Source organism: Erpetoichthys calabaricus, chromosome 17 (genome assembly GCF_900747795.2).
Source record: "Erpetoichthys calabaricus chromosome 17, fErpCal1.3, whole genome shotgun sequence".
In the NCBI taxonomy this organism is placed as follows: domain Eukaryota; kingdom Metazoa; phylum Chordata; class Cladistia; order Polypteriformes; family Polypteridae; genus Erpetoichthys; species Erpetoichthys calabaricus.
The window spans coordinates 75,845,130-75,861,791 of NC_041410.2; the positions used below are offsets into that span (position 1 = coordinate 75,845,130).

At 35.1% G+C, this 16,662-nt stretch overlaps 1 protein-coding gene across 2 annotated transcripts in view; it reads right to left on the reverse strand.

Annotated features, from left to right (window-relative positions):
• The window catches only part of spg11 (SPG11 vesicle trafficking associated, spatacsin), a 95,863-nt gene extending 80,381 nt beyond the window's left edge, over window positions 1-15,482 (reverse strand). For both annotated transcript variants that reach the window (XM_028823616.2, XM_028823615.2), the window contains exons 1-6: window positions 15,160-15,482; window positions 8,441-8,613; window positions 5,390-5,614; window positions 1,413-1,602; window positions 1,111-1,248; window positions 112-566 (exon numbers count right to left, since the gene is read on the reverse strand). In XM_028823616.2, coding sequence (XP_028679449.2) covers window positions 112-566; window positions 1,111-1,248; window positions 1,413-1,602; window positions 5,390-5,614; window positions 8,441-8,613; window positions 15,160-15,335 — 1,357 coding nt within the window. In that variant the 5' untranslated portion in view covers window positions 15,336-15,482. The remainder of the gene's footprint in view (window positions 1-111; window positions 567-1,110; window positions 1,249-1,412; window positions 1,603-5,389; window positions 5,615-8,440; window positions 8,614-15,159) is intronic.
• Window positions 15,483-16,662: the final 1,180 nt, after the last annotated feature.

The following is a 16,662-nucleotide window of genomic DNA, read 5'->3' on the forward strand; positions in this document are numbered from 1 at the left end:
AATATTTGCTGTCTAACCCACAACTGGTATACCTCTGCTGTGCTACTATGCACAAACATCTCTAAATTATATTAAATTTATGGTAAAAGAGAAAGTATCAAGTGTCCCTACCTTTTAGAATAATACAAAGCTGCTCCTCCTCACTAGACTCAACTGTCACACAGTAATCACCAAGAGGATGATATGCAACTTCATTGGCCAGCAGGTCCCAAACTGCCACAGTTACTCGAGATTTATCATTGGAAATGAAAAGTACAAAAACAGAAAATTCTGATGCAGAAACTGCAATGGGTGTATGTTCTTTATAGTCCTTAAAATGCATGACAGACAGGCTTTGACTATTAGCCATATCACTAAATTCTCCAGTTGGGTTCTGCCCACCATGGCTTTGGACACAGATAAAAGTCTTCAGGAAGGAGGCAAATGAGGAAGTTCGAGTCGGATTGATAGTTTCTCTTAGATGAATATATGGAAGATGATGATACCAAGGAGTGAATACTTTAGTGGTACAAACTGGAGCAGGAGCCACCTTACTGCACAAAGTAGACAATCTTGCTTCCCAGGACCTTGAAGAAGGCACAGATTCACAAGAATAATTTTGTGTTCTTGTTCTATGTGCCACAAAAAGCTTTACAAAGAAAGTATTGCACCAAGGGAACCAAAGAGCAATACTCAGTGTACAGAACAGGCGACAAATGAGAATGAGAATATAAGTGGGAATCATTGGTATCCGGTAAACCCTCATTTGCTGTTGATTCAAGAATTTCTATATACCAGATTTTACATTACATTTTACTAAAAAGTGTAAAGAAGAAGAAACATTGCCTATTTACTCTTGAAAAATCTTAAAAAGCATTAACTACAAACAAAATTTGAATTTTTGAAATTGAATCAAATGAAATTACCAGTAGATTGTGAAATAATACCCTATGAAAATACATTTTAGCCAGCTGTTACTAAATGAAACTGAAAATAAAGCAAAAGAATCTACAAATCAGAAGACTATGAATAATTTTCTATTTAAAGGCCCATTTAAGTAAAAACCACTCTACTTCAACCTGAACAAATTGAAAGCAAACCTCCTGTCTCTCACCATGTATTCTGGCTTACCTTTCTGTTTTGAATGGGAGCCCAAGTGCAATCTCACTATAGGTAGTACTCTCTAAGCTGTCCTCATCAAGGGCTATGTCTCTCTTCAGAGGCAGTTGCTCTTGTACATGCCTACACAGCAAATCCTGTGGATGTTCTCTGGAAAAAATAATTAAGTCCCAAGTAAAGCAAAAGTATTTGTTCAGATTAATAATAAGTTTGAGATTAAAGCTCACCTGTGGGATCATCTTTGTATTTTATTAGCACAGTATATAATCTAAACTCTCATGCAACTAGTTCAAGTGGAAAAGAAACTATGTTACCTGAAGTATTTGTTTAAGTTAACAGAGACAGCAAAGCCACAGCAAGTAATTGCAGCAACTGTGATTAAACTGTGTGACACTCTGAGCAGCATGAACGAAGATAACTTGTATTCATCTTCTTCTGGATTAATCCGACTTAACACCAAGTTCACACTGGCAAGATGTTTCCCATCAGTAGTACTATATAGGTCTTAGAGGAGAATGTTAAAGATTTATTACAGCGTGTCATATGCTGCAAGCTTGCATTTTAGGGAGATGTTAAAAACAAACATTATTATTAAAATACAGCCGCTTTAGGAAAATAAAATGGGCACAAGTGATAATAACACTTATGCTGCAGGTATGTAAAAAAAAGTCCATGCCTAATAACCAAAATGCAAAATTTGTTTAAAATGGTTGTTAATCCATTATCTTGAAGGTCTTTGAAACACTCTATTCAAAATAGCATGTGCAGGTGAACAAAAGCTATCAAATTTAGAAATTGCTAGACCTCCTCCCACAAAACATTCTTTGTGTATGTAACTCATCACAAGATAAAGTTCCCCTTGTGAAATAGGATACAGAAGAATATTGCCCGTTTATTCATGGAAAACCTGAAAAAGTGTTATCTTTAAACAACTTGAACCAAACCAAACCAAATCAAAGTGGCAGTATATCGTGAAAGGAAACGCATTAGATGAAATTTAAATAACTGAATTTAAAAACTAAGCAACAAAATAATTCTACAAATACTTCACAATCACAGTGTGTAGCTTTATTAGCTATAATTTAAAATAGCTTTGATTATATAGTAGTTAGTGCTGGGCGGTATACCGGTTCATACCGAAAACCATTTTTTATTTTTGTTATGATATGGATTTTTCTTATACCGCAACACCAGTTAAATTGCCTAAACAATGTTCGGAACGTGGCGCTGCGGGAAACTGTTTAAGCTTGACCTTTTCACTGCTACACCGGTGTCGCGCGGAGGCTCTTTTTCATTGCTACACCGTTAAACAGGTGTGCAATGGAGTACATGCGGTAGTGGAGGTATTGCGCGGTTAAAATGGACAGAGAACATTCCGAAACTGAAGCTGTAGCAGACGATAAAGTTGAAAATGATGAAACAAGAACTTTTGCTGGAAAAAGGAGTCACGTCTGTTGTCTGGAGATACTTTGGATTTAAAAGGTCGGATGTGGACCATTATGTTCAAATGTGTGAATACTGTTTCTGTACTACTGGATAATACTGCAAGCCAAGTTGTACTTGTTTTATTTTTTTCAATACTGTGTAATGTAACTGGGTACTGTGTAATAGTATGACAGCATGTTGACTTTATTTTCGACATTTCCACTTTAATCTTGATGCTTATGACGAGATTAAAGTCGACATGTTGATTTTATTCTCGTAATTTGTTATTAAAGTAGAGCATCATAAACTAAACTTCACCTTAAAATGAATATTTAATTTACTAGATTTTCTCAAACTCCGTCATAAGTTATGTAGCACATTAAATGCTTTGTGTAAAGTGTTCCCGGAGCCATGTTAATCGCTACATGCTTCTTAAACTGACTTCCTCTTGCACTAAGAAGAGGTGCAGGCAGCACACAGAATACATTAATTTCATGATATTCCTGCTCCCTGAACATTTAGAATGCTAAGATAAATACTTGATATAATTTTCATGATGAAATGCATTAAAGCATGTATTAGTCATGCGAGGGCACGGTGGCGTGGGGGTTGCACTGCTGCCTCGCAGCAATGGGGTCCCGGTTGTTCCTTGCTTTGAATTTGCATGTTTTTCTGGTGGGTTTACTCGACGTGCTTCAGTTTCCTTTCAAAGTCATGTAGGATGTGGGGTTTTGTTATGCTATATTAACCCTGCTAGTGTATGCATTGCTCGTATTCACCCTGCTATGTGCTGGCGCCACATTCAGGATTTGCTCCTGCCTCGCAAACAATGCTTACTGGGATGGGCGCAACCCTGAATGAATGGAATAATTAAACATGTATAACAAAGATTTTTTTAAAGTTCTGAACACTCTGTGGTCTAAGTTTACAACTAGTTTTAATTTCACAAAGACGTTTATCATGTGGTGATTGGTTATGTGGAGAAAGAAAAAGGAAAGATAGGAACTGCGGGTTTGTACATCAGACAGAGACAGCACGCATGCAATAAAGAAAGCCAGCTCAGAAGAACATGCATTGAATTCTGTGTTCGTGTCTCCGACCACCAGATCACAAACTCAATATTTAAACAATATTTAAGTTAAACCTGTGCGATACTCATTTATATATCCAGTTTTTTGGAGCCTCGTCACACCTGCAATACAGTTCTCTATACTGAACGTACACCTGGGGACCCCTTACTGCGAGGGTGCAACACTACCGTGCATGTTTAATACCTGCTTTAATGCATTTTATCATGAAAATTTATCTTAGCATTCTACATTTTCAGAGAGCAGGAATATAATGAAGTGAATGTACTCTGTGCGGCGATCGCTGCCGGCGCCTCCTCTTAGTGTAGAGGAAGTCAGTTTAAGAAGCGCGTACAGCGATTAACAACTGGGTCGGGGAACACTTAACACTAAGCATTTAACGTGCTACATTAACTTATGAAGGGATTTGAGAAAATCTAGAAAATGAAACATTGATTTTAGGATGAAGTTTAGTTTACGACATTCCACTTTAATGACAAAATAAACTATGAGAATAAGGTGGAAATGTCAACTTTAATCTCGACATATAGTTTTTTTTTTCTTCACTGTGGCCCTAATACGCTTCCGTAGGGCTATACCACAAATAGCATTATAAATGCAAGTTGCAGTTTTATTATTTATGTATATAGCTTGGCTTGAATCAAGGTCCACATTAATGCAGTTTGCCTTAATGATGGTTCAGTTGGTAAAGATGTCATTACCAAGTTGCACTTCTTTTGTTTTATTTTAATTTGGTGAGTACTGTGTAATGCACACTGGGCTTTGAAGTCTTGGAAGTAATAGTATTATTACTGGAAGTTGCACTATTATTTATTGTATTGCTGTTATTTATTAGTTTAAATATTATGCAGTTTAATGATAGTAAAGTTGTTTAAAAAGTCACTTTAACGTGTCAGTGGACAGAGATTATTAATGTTAACAAAGTGTAGGTGGTTTACAAAAAATATTTACTATTTATTCCTTTTCTAAGACATGTTCAGTGCAATACAACTTTTGACAAGCACCTCTGGATATTTTACTAAGTCTAAATGCCTCTTTGGATGGTTGAAAATATGTTGTCAAAATTTTAGTTTAAGTTGTTTGCAAAATTTGTTCAATAAAAATGCTCTATATTTTGACTGCATCTGTCATGCAATGTGATTCCTTCCCTTCATTAGTGCCACCCCTCACTTTATGGGGCCATGCAAACCTGTATTAATACTTGTGTGCACATTAAAATGTTTTTTTGTACCATGTACAATTCTCATGACAGTGGAATAGGTTACTCTTAACCAGTAATTGCAATGGAAAATGTGGTTAATATCCACTCATGCATGGGAAAAAAATACCATCCAGTACCGTAAAACCGGTATAATTTTGAAAAATACCGTGATATAGAATTTTGGTCATACTGCCCAGCACTAATAGTAGTCATTCACTAACACAAAAAAAAACACAGAGAAAAAGCAGAATTGATCTTTGGCCATTCAGAAATGTGTTATCGATACTAAAGTGTTCTCAAAATGATTTGTTAAGAAGGGAACAATATGAATACAGTGTAAAAGTGGATGTAAAAAAAAAATACATAAATGTTAAGAAAGCAAATCGAATTAAACTATATACAATTTTTAGGAAAAGTATTGTTGGACTAATTAAAAGACACTCATTACAAGTCACGCTTGTGCAGCATATGCTACAGGTCATTAATGAAAATGAAGAACGAGACAGAGAATGGAGGAAGTGAATTATTCAGGTACAGAAATGCATGTTATTAGTCAATCTCATCATTAAAAGGATACATATAAGTCCGGCCTTGTCTAGAAGAAGCAGAATCCCTTTGCAGATTTGACTGTCTACTATTTTTGCTGATGCATCAGGAGCAAGATTGAGATTATAAAATCCCAGGATTTCTAGATGAGTTGATGTAGAAAAGAAAATTTGCACCAGGATGCAGCTATTCAGCAACACAAATGCATGTTTACTGGCAAAGGACAAAAGTTGCAAGGAAAGAGCTGAAGGTAGGCCTGCAAAAAAAAAAAAAAAAATGTTAATTAAAAAAAATGCATACTCTTAAGATGTGAAGTATGCGAACAGTGCGTTGAAATGGACACCAAGGCAAATCTGTGTGGAACCAGGACAGATATTATTATGATTTCACAAATCTGGGAGCTTTTATAAAACACATGCAGCAAACATCATTTTGATACATGGGAAAGATTATTTTCTTACAAAACATGTTTGCTAAGAGATTGTGAATGTATTGATTTACATGGTAATTTAGCTAATATTAAAGGAGCAAGCCATCATTTTCTTCTGTGCAATTTCCGTAGGACAATTTTTCCAGCTGAACCAGGTTCACAAACATTATCCATTTTCCGTTAAATCTTCTGGACTTTTACGTGTGTTTCATACTTTCTGTGTGTCTTATTGAGTTCATGTTCAGTGTGGGGTCAAGGGAGGGTTTGTATTGTATATTAATAAAAAGAAAAAGTGCAGCACAAAGTTATTTTCCGCCGGACAGTTTTGGGGTTGAATGTTATGTCGGGGTTGATTGGGGTATGATATATATATTGTTTGGAGTTTGTTAATTTCTTTCTTTATCAATATATACTCACTTTATTATTTTAGATACTGCTTGTATTTTGGCTATTTTTGATCATCATTTGGGGGAAGTTTATTTGGAAGAAGTACGGCTTGTCGGGTCTAACGTCCTCAACTTGCCAACTTGGTGGTGTAGCTGCCAGTTTTGGAGAGTGAGTCGGCTGTTACAATCTTTTTGTCTCTCTGCTGCTGTGTATTCCTCAAAAGATTTAAAGTTGTTCAAGTATTGTTTAAAGCTGAAGAATACCCTTAACCATTAAAGCAATCAGATTTTTATGTCAATAACACTAACAAGTAAACTGGAGTGTAGATGCACTATATGTAGCGCACTCATTTAGTTGAATCTAGATACAACATGTGTGTCAAATGACTAATATATGATATTAGCAAATAAAAATTGGACATGGACATGGTATTAGGTGTTAAAGTCCTCAGTAAAAGCATAATCAACTGTAATAAAGATGTTCTATGGTCATAATAACTAGATTGGGTTGATTAAAGAAATAGATTAACTAAAGTTTTACATAATCAATGTACAACTAATACCTTCATTAGCACTCTTGTTTATAATTGGAAAACATCCGCAGCCAGATTGTCAGTTTACTGCTAGTGTTGTTTCTGGCTGCACAATGTTCCTGGTGGTGGTGAAAGCTGGTATATGTCATTTGATAAATTCTATGAGTTATACAGACTATACAGTACAGTACAAAATGTTATGCTCAGATTATCTCTAATAAAATTAAATGTTGTAATAATAAAAAATGGATCATCAGAATATGCAAGTCAATCAATTAGTACATGTATTTTTCCCTTTACACTGCCAATTGCCATTCAAAGGAATGAAAAGGCAAATAAAATACATTAAGCTCTAGTCTCCTTTTATTCTGTTAATTAAAATCACATCACAGTAAGAAGTGAAAATAAAACCTAGCGAAGTCATTTTTCAGATGCTGTCTGCATATCAAGGACTTCCAGAAATGGATTAGCCTTTTAACGCATTTAGCGTTGCCATGGAAAGTAATTTCAAGAACAGGCTTTAACTTTCTTAATTTAGCAATCTGCCTCTGATGTGTACATATTCTATGTTGCTAAAACCGGAATGTTCCTGCAACAAAAATACACATATTAAAAAAGAAATGTTACTTATACCTGTCAAATTACAAATCCACTGTTCTGTGTAGCCAACTGTTACTTTCATATTTTCAAAGAAAACACCTCAGAAAATTCAATTTTGTTTAGTATGGGTAACTAACCCATTTTCACTTCTTCGTTATATTTAAAATGCACAATAAAAAAAGGAAGTATGCATAATCACATTTCCAGTTTCAACAATATTTATCAAGCTGTTTCATGAGAAAAAGAAACACCGTTATACCCTTATGTAAGAAATCTCTGTGTAATGTTTTAAGTTTGGTATTTTTCCAAGCTATTTTTTTCACAAATATGGTACATGTACATTTGCCACACAAAATTGTGTTCTAAAGTTAAGCATTTCAAATAAATTGTAAAAAAAATACATATCCATTTCTAGCATTTTATAATTTAACTTATCGGGCACAACCTAAAAATAAAAGCATAAAAATCAACTCAAAATGTTCTCTTTAAAATAGCAAAAGAAAACATGCCTTCTGTGTTTCCAACACAGGTTTGTGATAAAAAAAAAGGATCTAAAAATAATTACTTTATTGCATATTCCAGGTACTGTTTTTCTTTAGGTGGGGATACATTTTCTCTTTGATTGTGTGATATCAGTGGCCTTTCTGGGAAGTGTCCTTCCATAAATACAGAAGTAAATCAAGACATGGCATGAAAAGTTTACTGTGATTTTTGCCTTTCAAGAGGAAATCACACATCTGGGTTAGGGAGGTTTGGGGGGGGGCGAGATCATTATGGAAAAAGACAAACGCTGAGCTTGCGCACACTGCTAGTCTTCTTTTAAAATGGCTGAATTTGATGTTATTGGTGCTACTGTACAATGCATATGTAGTCTTAAGACACAGATCAATGCTTGACTTTTGTTTTCCAAGCAAAACGTTCCATTATAAACTGCCAGGAGTGACTATGTGCTTTTTTTTTTTTTAGAAAATGCTTAACTTTAGAACACAATTTTGTGTGACAAATATACTATGTTTGTGAAGAAATAACTTTGACTTGAAATATCCAAACTTATCCTTTAAGTTACAATATGCATTTAAATTGACTCTCTGATTGAACATTTTACAGCTACAGGACGATTCAACCAGACTTACAGAGATCTTTTAGCGCAACCTGGGTCCGAAGGTCATCTTCAGAACATTGGGATATTATAGAAAATGTGTGTGCATTCAGCTCATAAACAGCAAGGTCATTATGGACAGAAACACACAGGAGTCGCAACTTGCTTCCATCAGCAGGGGAGGAGATCATATCTTCCCAAAAAAAGCTGAAAGTGAATATGAGAGAGAGGATAAAGGTGTAAACTACACTTATATATGTTATCTCTGATGATCACTTCTATTAAAATGTAGAGAGAAAAAGGTACATCTAGACACAAATAATCTAACAACTGTTTTAAAGTATTAGCATGACATATACATGTAGAATAAAGATTTATGACAAAGTTCTATTAACAACTTTCAAGACAAATTAAGACTTTACTGAAAGCCATTTTTTTCTATCAAAGTTCATGAAGAAAGATTATATTCCCAAAGGGAGAAGTCTTCAGCTAAAAATCTAACTGGAAGTAGGAAGTCACTCTCACTAACTTTAAAAAGAAAGTTAGGCTCAATTATACCCATGGAATATTCCAACTGACATGAATTACTCTGCATATCCTGGCCAAAAAAGAATTCAGAATCACTTTATAAATAAAGGCGAACAATACAGCTTATATTGAACACTCCATTATTCATCACTAAATGTTTAAAATAATCAAGGAAAAATGGCAGTCATAAAATCTATTATCAGGCTCTTATCATACTAGAATAATAAACATACTGTATTGTACTTTATTTAGTAAAAAAAATTGCTTTCAATTGACATTATAGTTACTCACAAGTTAACTTCTATTTTGTTGATAAGAGCTTCATTTAGTCTGTCAAAACCTTCACTTACGATGTCAATGTTATTCTTGAGAATGCTCCGCTTAGTTTGCAAATTGGGATATTAAGCACTACCAATTTAACTTGCAAAAAAATCTTTGCTAAATTAGGCACATTAATGTTATTTTTGTTCTTTGAAGACAGACAAGATAAACCACCTTAAACACTATGTCAGACATCAATTACCGTGTTTCACAAGAAAAACAGAAACTTTTTGGAATAGGCATCCTACACGTCAACAATTTATGATTCTGGTCAAAGCATTCACAAATATATGGTGCTTCTTTCTACAATTTGGAAAAATTAAATAAAGGATATTCAGGGATTTGCAAGGGTAAGACTGATTAAAAGTGCTGTTATGATGCTTTACATTCCTGAACAACATCCATCATATTAACATGTAATAAATGTAGAAATTTCATCATTCAGATTAACTTAATTAAGAACATGTTATTCCCTGTGACTAACCCTGTATGCCACCTTAAATCTGATTAGTTCTTTTAAAATGTCCTACAGCTTACATACTTGACCACAATTTCGGAAAATTTTAAAATCAATTAAAGTTTGTTTTTACAAAATATTTTTCAGAGTCTGTATATTTTACATTTTAATAAATCACTCCTTTAACAAAATGGACACAGCTGTAATTTCACTCATTTGGAACACAAAAAGGCCATATGACGAAAAAATAAATAATTCTTCAGAAATTTAAAGCAGAGGCATCTATGGTGTTACTTAACATTCTTCTCAAGTGCTGGATTCTGAATGTACACTTTATCATTATGAGATTACAGAAAGAATATGAAATAAATTAAACCATACAGGTCTGACTAGTCATGGAGATTAAATCCTTTTCCAGTTCTTCCCTAGGTTCTTTGCTCCATGAATCAGGTATCACCACCAAGTGCAGGCAACTAAGTAGATCCAGGGGTTCAACACTGACTCAGGATATTATTTTAATGCAAGGGCATTTAAGGAAAATATGCTTATGTCACATTTACAATTCATCATCATCATCGTGTTATTGGGCAATTTCGGAGTTTACCTAGGTTGGCTCTTTGCTCCTTAAACCTTTATTTTCTCCACTTTCCACTGGCCTGTGCATCCTAAATCACAGTGCACCTCTTCACCCAATAATTATGTGTGCTTTACTCAAAATACCTGAACCACCTATCTATTTCTTCTTAATGTAACACTCATCACCCCCACACCAAGTCTTCATCTTAACCTGTCATTTGTTTACCTCTAACTCTGTAATACTAAGCACATTCATCTGATCATGTCAGTTCTTTCTTACTATGGTTCATGTTTCGGCTTTACTGAGAATTGTCCAGCTAAAGTCAGGACAGTTTTAAGCCTCGTACAGATCTGAGCACTGCGGACACTATGAGGTCCATAAATTGACGCCCACTTCTGGAGCCATTCCCCTGTTTTGCTGGTGAACTGACTCCTATATTATATGCCCCTCATGACGATTTCAATTCCCTTTAGTTCCTGCACTGAAATGCGTATTCAGCATTTATTAAACATCTAAACTATCAAGGTCTCACAGTTCTGCATCCAAAGCAGTTGTTTTGGTGTCATACATTAGAAACAAATTGAACAAAAAATCTTAACAGTTTGTATTTTATAATATACATTCTATATCTGTGTTTGCAATGTCTCATTCACGAGACTGCACTTTTTAATATGTTATATGCTGCACTAAACGAAGTAGTGGCTCAGTGGCTAAGGAACTACACTGGTAATCAGAAGGTTGACCCCGTATAAAAATGGGAAATACTAAGGAAGAAAACGAAGAAAAATCAATTATACGCTGCACTCATCTACAATTAACACTACATATTCTTATAGACTCTGAATCAAATACATCATATAATTTGTGTAAACAATGAAAGTATGCAATACTAAGCGCCGGAAGTTTAGGAGCTCTTTAAAGTACTGTCTTTGTGGTTCTCTCTGTGTTACATCAATAGTACTGTATTATTACTAGTGTACAAAATTATAATATATATATATTAACGATGCATTAATTGTGGCAGAGTTTATAATCCAGAGGAATGACGCACTAGCCCTCAAAAGCATGAAAAGGTATAAAGTAGTCGTTTGAGTTGCCCAGCTAAGATCTTCTCTGTTAGCTGAGCGGCTTTGGGGATGGCTCGCAACCTCGCAGCAAGTACGAACAGACGTTTATTATTTTAGCATAACAGTTTATCCTTGTGAAGCTTTTTTATTTATAATAGATATTTTTTTGCATACACGTTCTGTGCCAACATTACTATAATAGTACATTTAGCACAAAAGTGTACTGCTGACACGGGGTTGGGGGTGTGGAAAGTGGGTAGAGTTAAAAGAGATGCTGCTGACAGAGGTGTCATCTTAAGGGACTTCAGAACGTCTTAGGTCACTGAATCTGTCCAAGGCCTAAAAAACTACCCTCAAAACTTTCACCATGTCCTTCTGCCACCCTACTCATTGTTGTACTTTCTCATATACTGTAGTTGCATCACCATAGGCACTAACCACTAATTCAACCCTAACTTTCTTCCAGCCCACCTCACCATCTGCCTCTGAACCCATTCAAACACCTTCCCCAGATCAACAAATGTAAAATGCATCTTCTTTCCCTTTCCCTGTTTTCCTGCATTATTTTTTCTTTCTTATAGATCACCCATTACCTGTTATCTTTGTTTTCTGTCACTCCTAATAACACTTCTGCACTCCTCAATTGCTTTCTTTAAATTGGCATTCCAAAACATTTCTTCCTGTGCCTTGGCACCCCCCCCCCCCCCCCCCACCCCCTTGTCCAAACACCGAGTTCTTCTTTTTTCATCAACCAGATATTATTCATCACTTCCCACTTGCTATTTACTCCTGATGATTCTGAAACCACGATCTCTCTTACTAGCAAAGGGTCAGCACATTTTTTTCTCAAATTCTGTCCCTTCAGCTTTTAGACATTTAGCCATGGTACATACAGTACATTCTGTTATTTTACTTCATGGACAGATCTCCTACAACTAAGCAATACTGTCATATACATCTTTCCCCAGGGATCACCTTTACATTTTCCACCATGCCTAGATCACCTCCCATCACTAACAAACAGTCTATTATGCTGACTACACCATCACAGGATTTAAATGTCACCAGTTTGTTCTCCTTTATCTTAAATATGGTGTTGCAGGAAACAACTACCATCAAATAAAATAATCCACAGTCCTTTCCATTTCAACACTACTTGTGCAAAATCCCTCATGAACTCCCTCTTAACCAACAGCACTGGCTCCAGAATGCACATTCAAGTCACCACCCGTTACAATTATCCTATTAAAAAAACAAAGAAACTAAAAGCATCAGTATTGCTCATTAGAACAAATCAATCATTTAACTACTACTTATCAGAAGGTACCGTGTAATAACAGCAATTTAAATAACATTTTGTGTTACACAGTGTAGATGTACAGAATATGTTGTTTGTACATTTACACGTCTTCAAACCAGTCTACTAACAATATATTAATCATTAACCTAATAACTCAATTTTAAAAAATTATAAAACCTCAATAAATTTTCTCAAAAAGGCAGGCTGTGGCTTTGTGTGTTAGAACAGTAAGGTAAGTGATGCATACTGTAGATATCAAGTCCTCTCCACAATGGTCTGCTCATTTAAAAGTACAGACCACCAAATTCAAATGTGTGTGACAAGCCTGAATTATATGGTTCCTAAAAGCAGAAAACAATACTTGCCAGCTCAAACCCAATCACCTATAATTTCTGAAGAGAAGAAAAAAGAAATAAAAACAATTAAAAATTGCCAATACCAATCTCTGACTGGTAGATAGGGACATCATTAATTGCAGCTCTTGAAATTTTTTAGACTGAAAATGTGACTCAAATAAAATCACTTGCAAATTTTCATTCACTACATGCAAGTAACAGCCTTTGTTGAAAGAATCCTGGTTGACTTTAATATCTTTCCCCCAATCTCTGCTATGGAAGCTATGCCATCTAGCAGTGATAAAAAATATAGATAGCATTCCCAGACTTTACTACTTTTTCAGAAAAATGCAGCCCAAGATAATGTGAGTAAGCACTGGGAATGGGAGCTTTCAATTAGAATTTCAGGTAATGGGTAGATATCAATTATTGATAAAATGCACACCTTAATATATAGGTGAAGGTGTGGTCTAGTTCAATTGAGCATTTTTCATCACACACATTTCTCCCAGCTCAGATAATACAAACTGTACCTGGATTAAGACTATTTGTGAATCTTATCATCAGACACCCCCATCTTTTGGATCACGTTTCTGAGAAAGTTCCACGCTAATGCCTTATGTAAATCAACTTTTTGCTTACTTATCAGTTTTGCATTCACTGTAATCCCTTAATTTTTTTTTTTTTTTTGATGGGATATCACCACTTCCTAAATAATCTATTATAGTAACTTGCACTAAAGTGCTAATATATTTCTTATAATACTCAACTGGAAGAGTACTAACCATACCATACCATAGCATAGGAAATTGATGTCCTATTTTTCTTAAAATTAGGAAGAAAAAAGAAACAAATTCAGTTTACAAAGAACTATCACAATCGTCTTATTTTCTGCACTGAAGAGGAGTTGGTAGGTGTTGGATTTGATCTGAATAAGTACTACTGTACGTCTGACTGAACGTTTATTTTTTGAAATGCAACTAATAAACCAAATAACAATAAATGCAACTGCATATGCTTTATTAATAAGCAACAAAACTAGCAATAATAATGTTAACAATACAATGGAGATATATTACAAAATATTAAATACATATACCATTTCATAAAATGGAGACAGTGAAAAAGCTAAATACGTCCCTGATGAAATGACAAATCTGTTGGCAATGTCAGTTGCCTATGGATTCTTAAAGTATAATTTAACACACAAGTTCCCAAGCAATAGATTTCTTGGTTGGTATCCCTGAAACAAATTCCGACTTAAAGGCCATCTCGTGCTATTAGGTTTTTGACAACTAAACGAACTTTATATCCCCGCAGTAACATGTAAATCAAATGACAACACAAATCCTAGCTTAAAAAAGTAGAATTAAGAGCGGAAACTGATAAGACTCCTCTTTCTTTTCAAGAGTTTGATAGTATTTTCAAAATGTTCTTAGTTAACTGTTACATTTTAAGGGAAACCAAGATATTAAAGAAGACAAAAGGAGACAATTGAAACAAAGTGAACATTGACCAGTTTTTAAAATATGTATTTTTAAAATTTAAAAATCATTTTGATACGCATTCAAGTATAACTCAAAAAAGATCAATATATAAATTACAAGAAATTCAAAATTGTGATTATAATATATAATAATCCCGTAACAAGTCCAAGACTCAGGATAACACACACAACGACTCTGTACTACAATTTGGCTAGAACAGACTTCATGTTATGAAGCTGCTATAAAAAATATTCGTTAAGTAACCGAAGGTAAAGGCAACAAGCTGACCTGACACAAAATCATTCCTGCCATCATGTTGAAGTATTGGGTGATCCAGATCTAACTATTCAACTTTTAATGCAATGCAATAATTGCATAATTAGATCTGGACCACCCTGTACATTACCTATGTGTTGGAAACCAAACGGGTAGCACTCTTTGGAAGGTTAATTTTAAACACACGTGTTAAGATAACAGACATGGCTAGTAAAGAGAGGGGCGTACTAACTACTTCTCAGACAACCCAGCACTAGTTTTCTGTCTATATCCAAATAATACAAGAAGCCAGCGTATCAATAACTTAAATGTTGAAAACCTGAAGTGTGAATTCAGCTGCTTTTGATCCATTCGAGGAAAAAAAGGTCATTCCAAATTAAGTTCTGTGCAGTTATCAGTACTCACTCTGTGAAGACACCGTTTAAAAGTTGTTCACAAGAACCAGTTCCCAGCATTGCGACACGCAGGGTCCCATCGGCTGTCAAACAGCCCAAAGCACCTGAGCCTCTTAGACATACTTTTGCCTTTACAACGTCTTTGTAATTTGGCCACCGACTAAGTAACACTTCCAAACTGCCCATATTGGCAAAAGGCCAGTCAGGACTATAAGCAAGAGCCTACTCTGATTTTTCGGGTACTTTTATTAAACCCGCCAGTCACACTATTCCACACTTTAATTCGGCGTCATCATTCCAGACTCCGAAAACAGCCGCTTGCTCAACTTTGTTTACAACCATTTCCGTGTTCAAAACTGGGAAACGTCGTTTATGCTGAGTGACAGGCAGTCGAGCAAATAGAAAAAGACATCTGTATGTCGCGGGCTTCAGAAGAAGGCGGGAGTTATTCCTTCAGACGTAAGCAAACGATTGAAGAGTGTCTTAATAGTCCTTTTACTATTTAGATCGGGAGCTCAAAACACAGTTTTGCAGAACCGAAACAGCTACAGATATGATACTTACTTAATAGGTAGCCAGATACTGCTTGCTAAAAGAATATACTCTGTTGTCTTGATTTAAATAGATTTTTTCCTTAGGATTACGAAACCTAAATAACTTATTTATCCTCTGCCTGCTTCCAGGTAACAAAAACTGCAGACCAATCAATTGGACGATGTTCCCAAAAGAAGAAAATAAAGATTAGAAAGGACGGATGTGTCAGAGTGTGTGTACGGTCATTTTATGTAACGTAGGGGTCTCAGGTTATTATCACTGCAAAAAGTTTTATAATTAGAAGCCAATTCTTGCTATAACTGATACATGTTAGTATATTTACATATAGTGCAAGGTATGTTCCTGGCTGGGACAAAAACCTGTGCCTTTACGGCTCTCGAAGAACTGATTTTGAGCCCAATAGTTTAAATAAATAATCCATAGACCCAAATCTGAACCTGTTTAATCCTTAACTATCCAAACTACTGCCGTATGCAGGGCTGGAACTATTGCAAAGTCCTATAAAACTCGGAGAAAAAGCATATTACTCATTAGGCGAAAGTGTGATACAGGACAAATATGTGAGAGCTTGTGGACTGATAACTACAGTGATCTTTTTTGAACCATTAAAATCACCCATAACGAGTGGAAATATGGTACACAAATAGAAAAGCTATATTTACAAAAAATAATTGTAGGACCGTATAGCACAGATGTCTTCCGTATAATTATTGTTTCTTTTTTAGGCTAATGGACAGATTGCGGAAAGATTTACTCATTTTTGTAAGGGTCTAAAGAAGAATGCCCATATTCTAATCACATGTAACTCTGCGATCTAGTAATAGGATCCATATTGATCAGTATAAAGGTTCATCAGTTTTTCCAATAGATTTCAGATTTTGTTTTTTTTAATACATTTTCAAACCTTTCTAAAACCATGTTTTCACCTTGTCATTAGGGGTTTTTGAATGTAGATTGA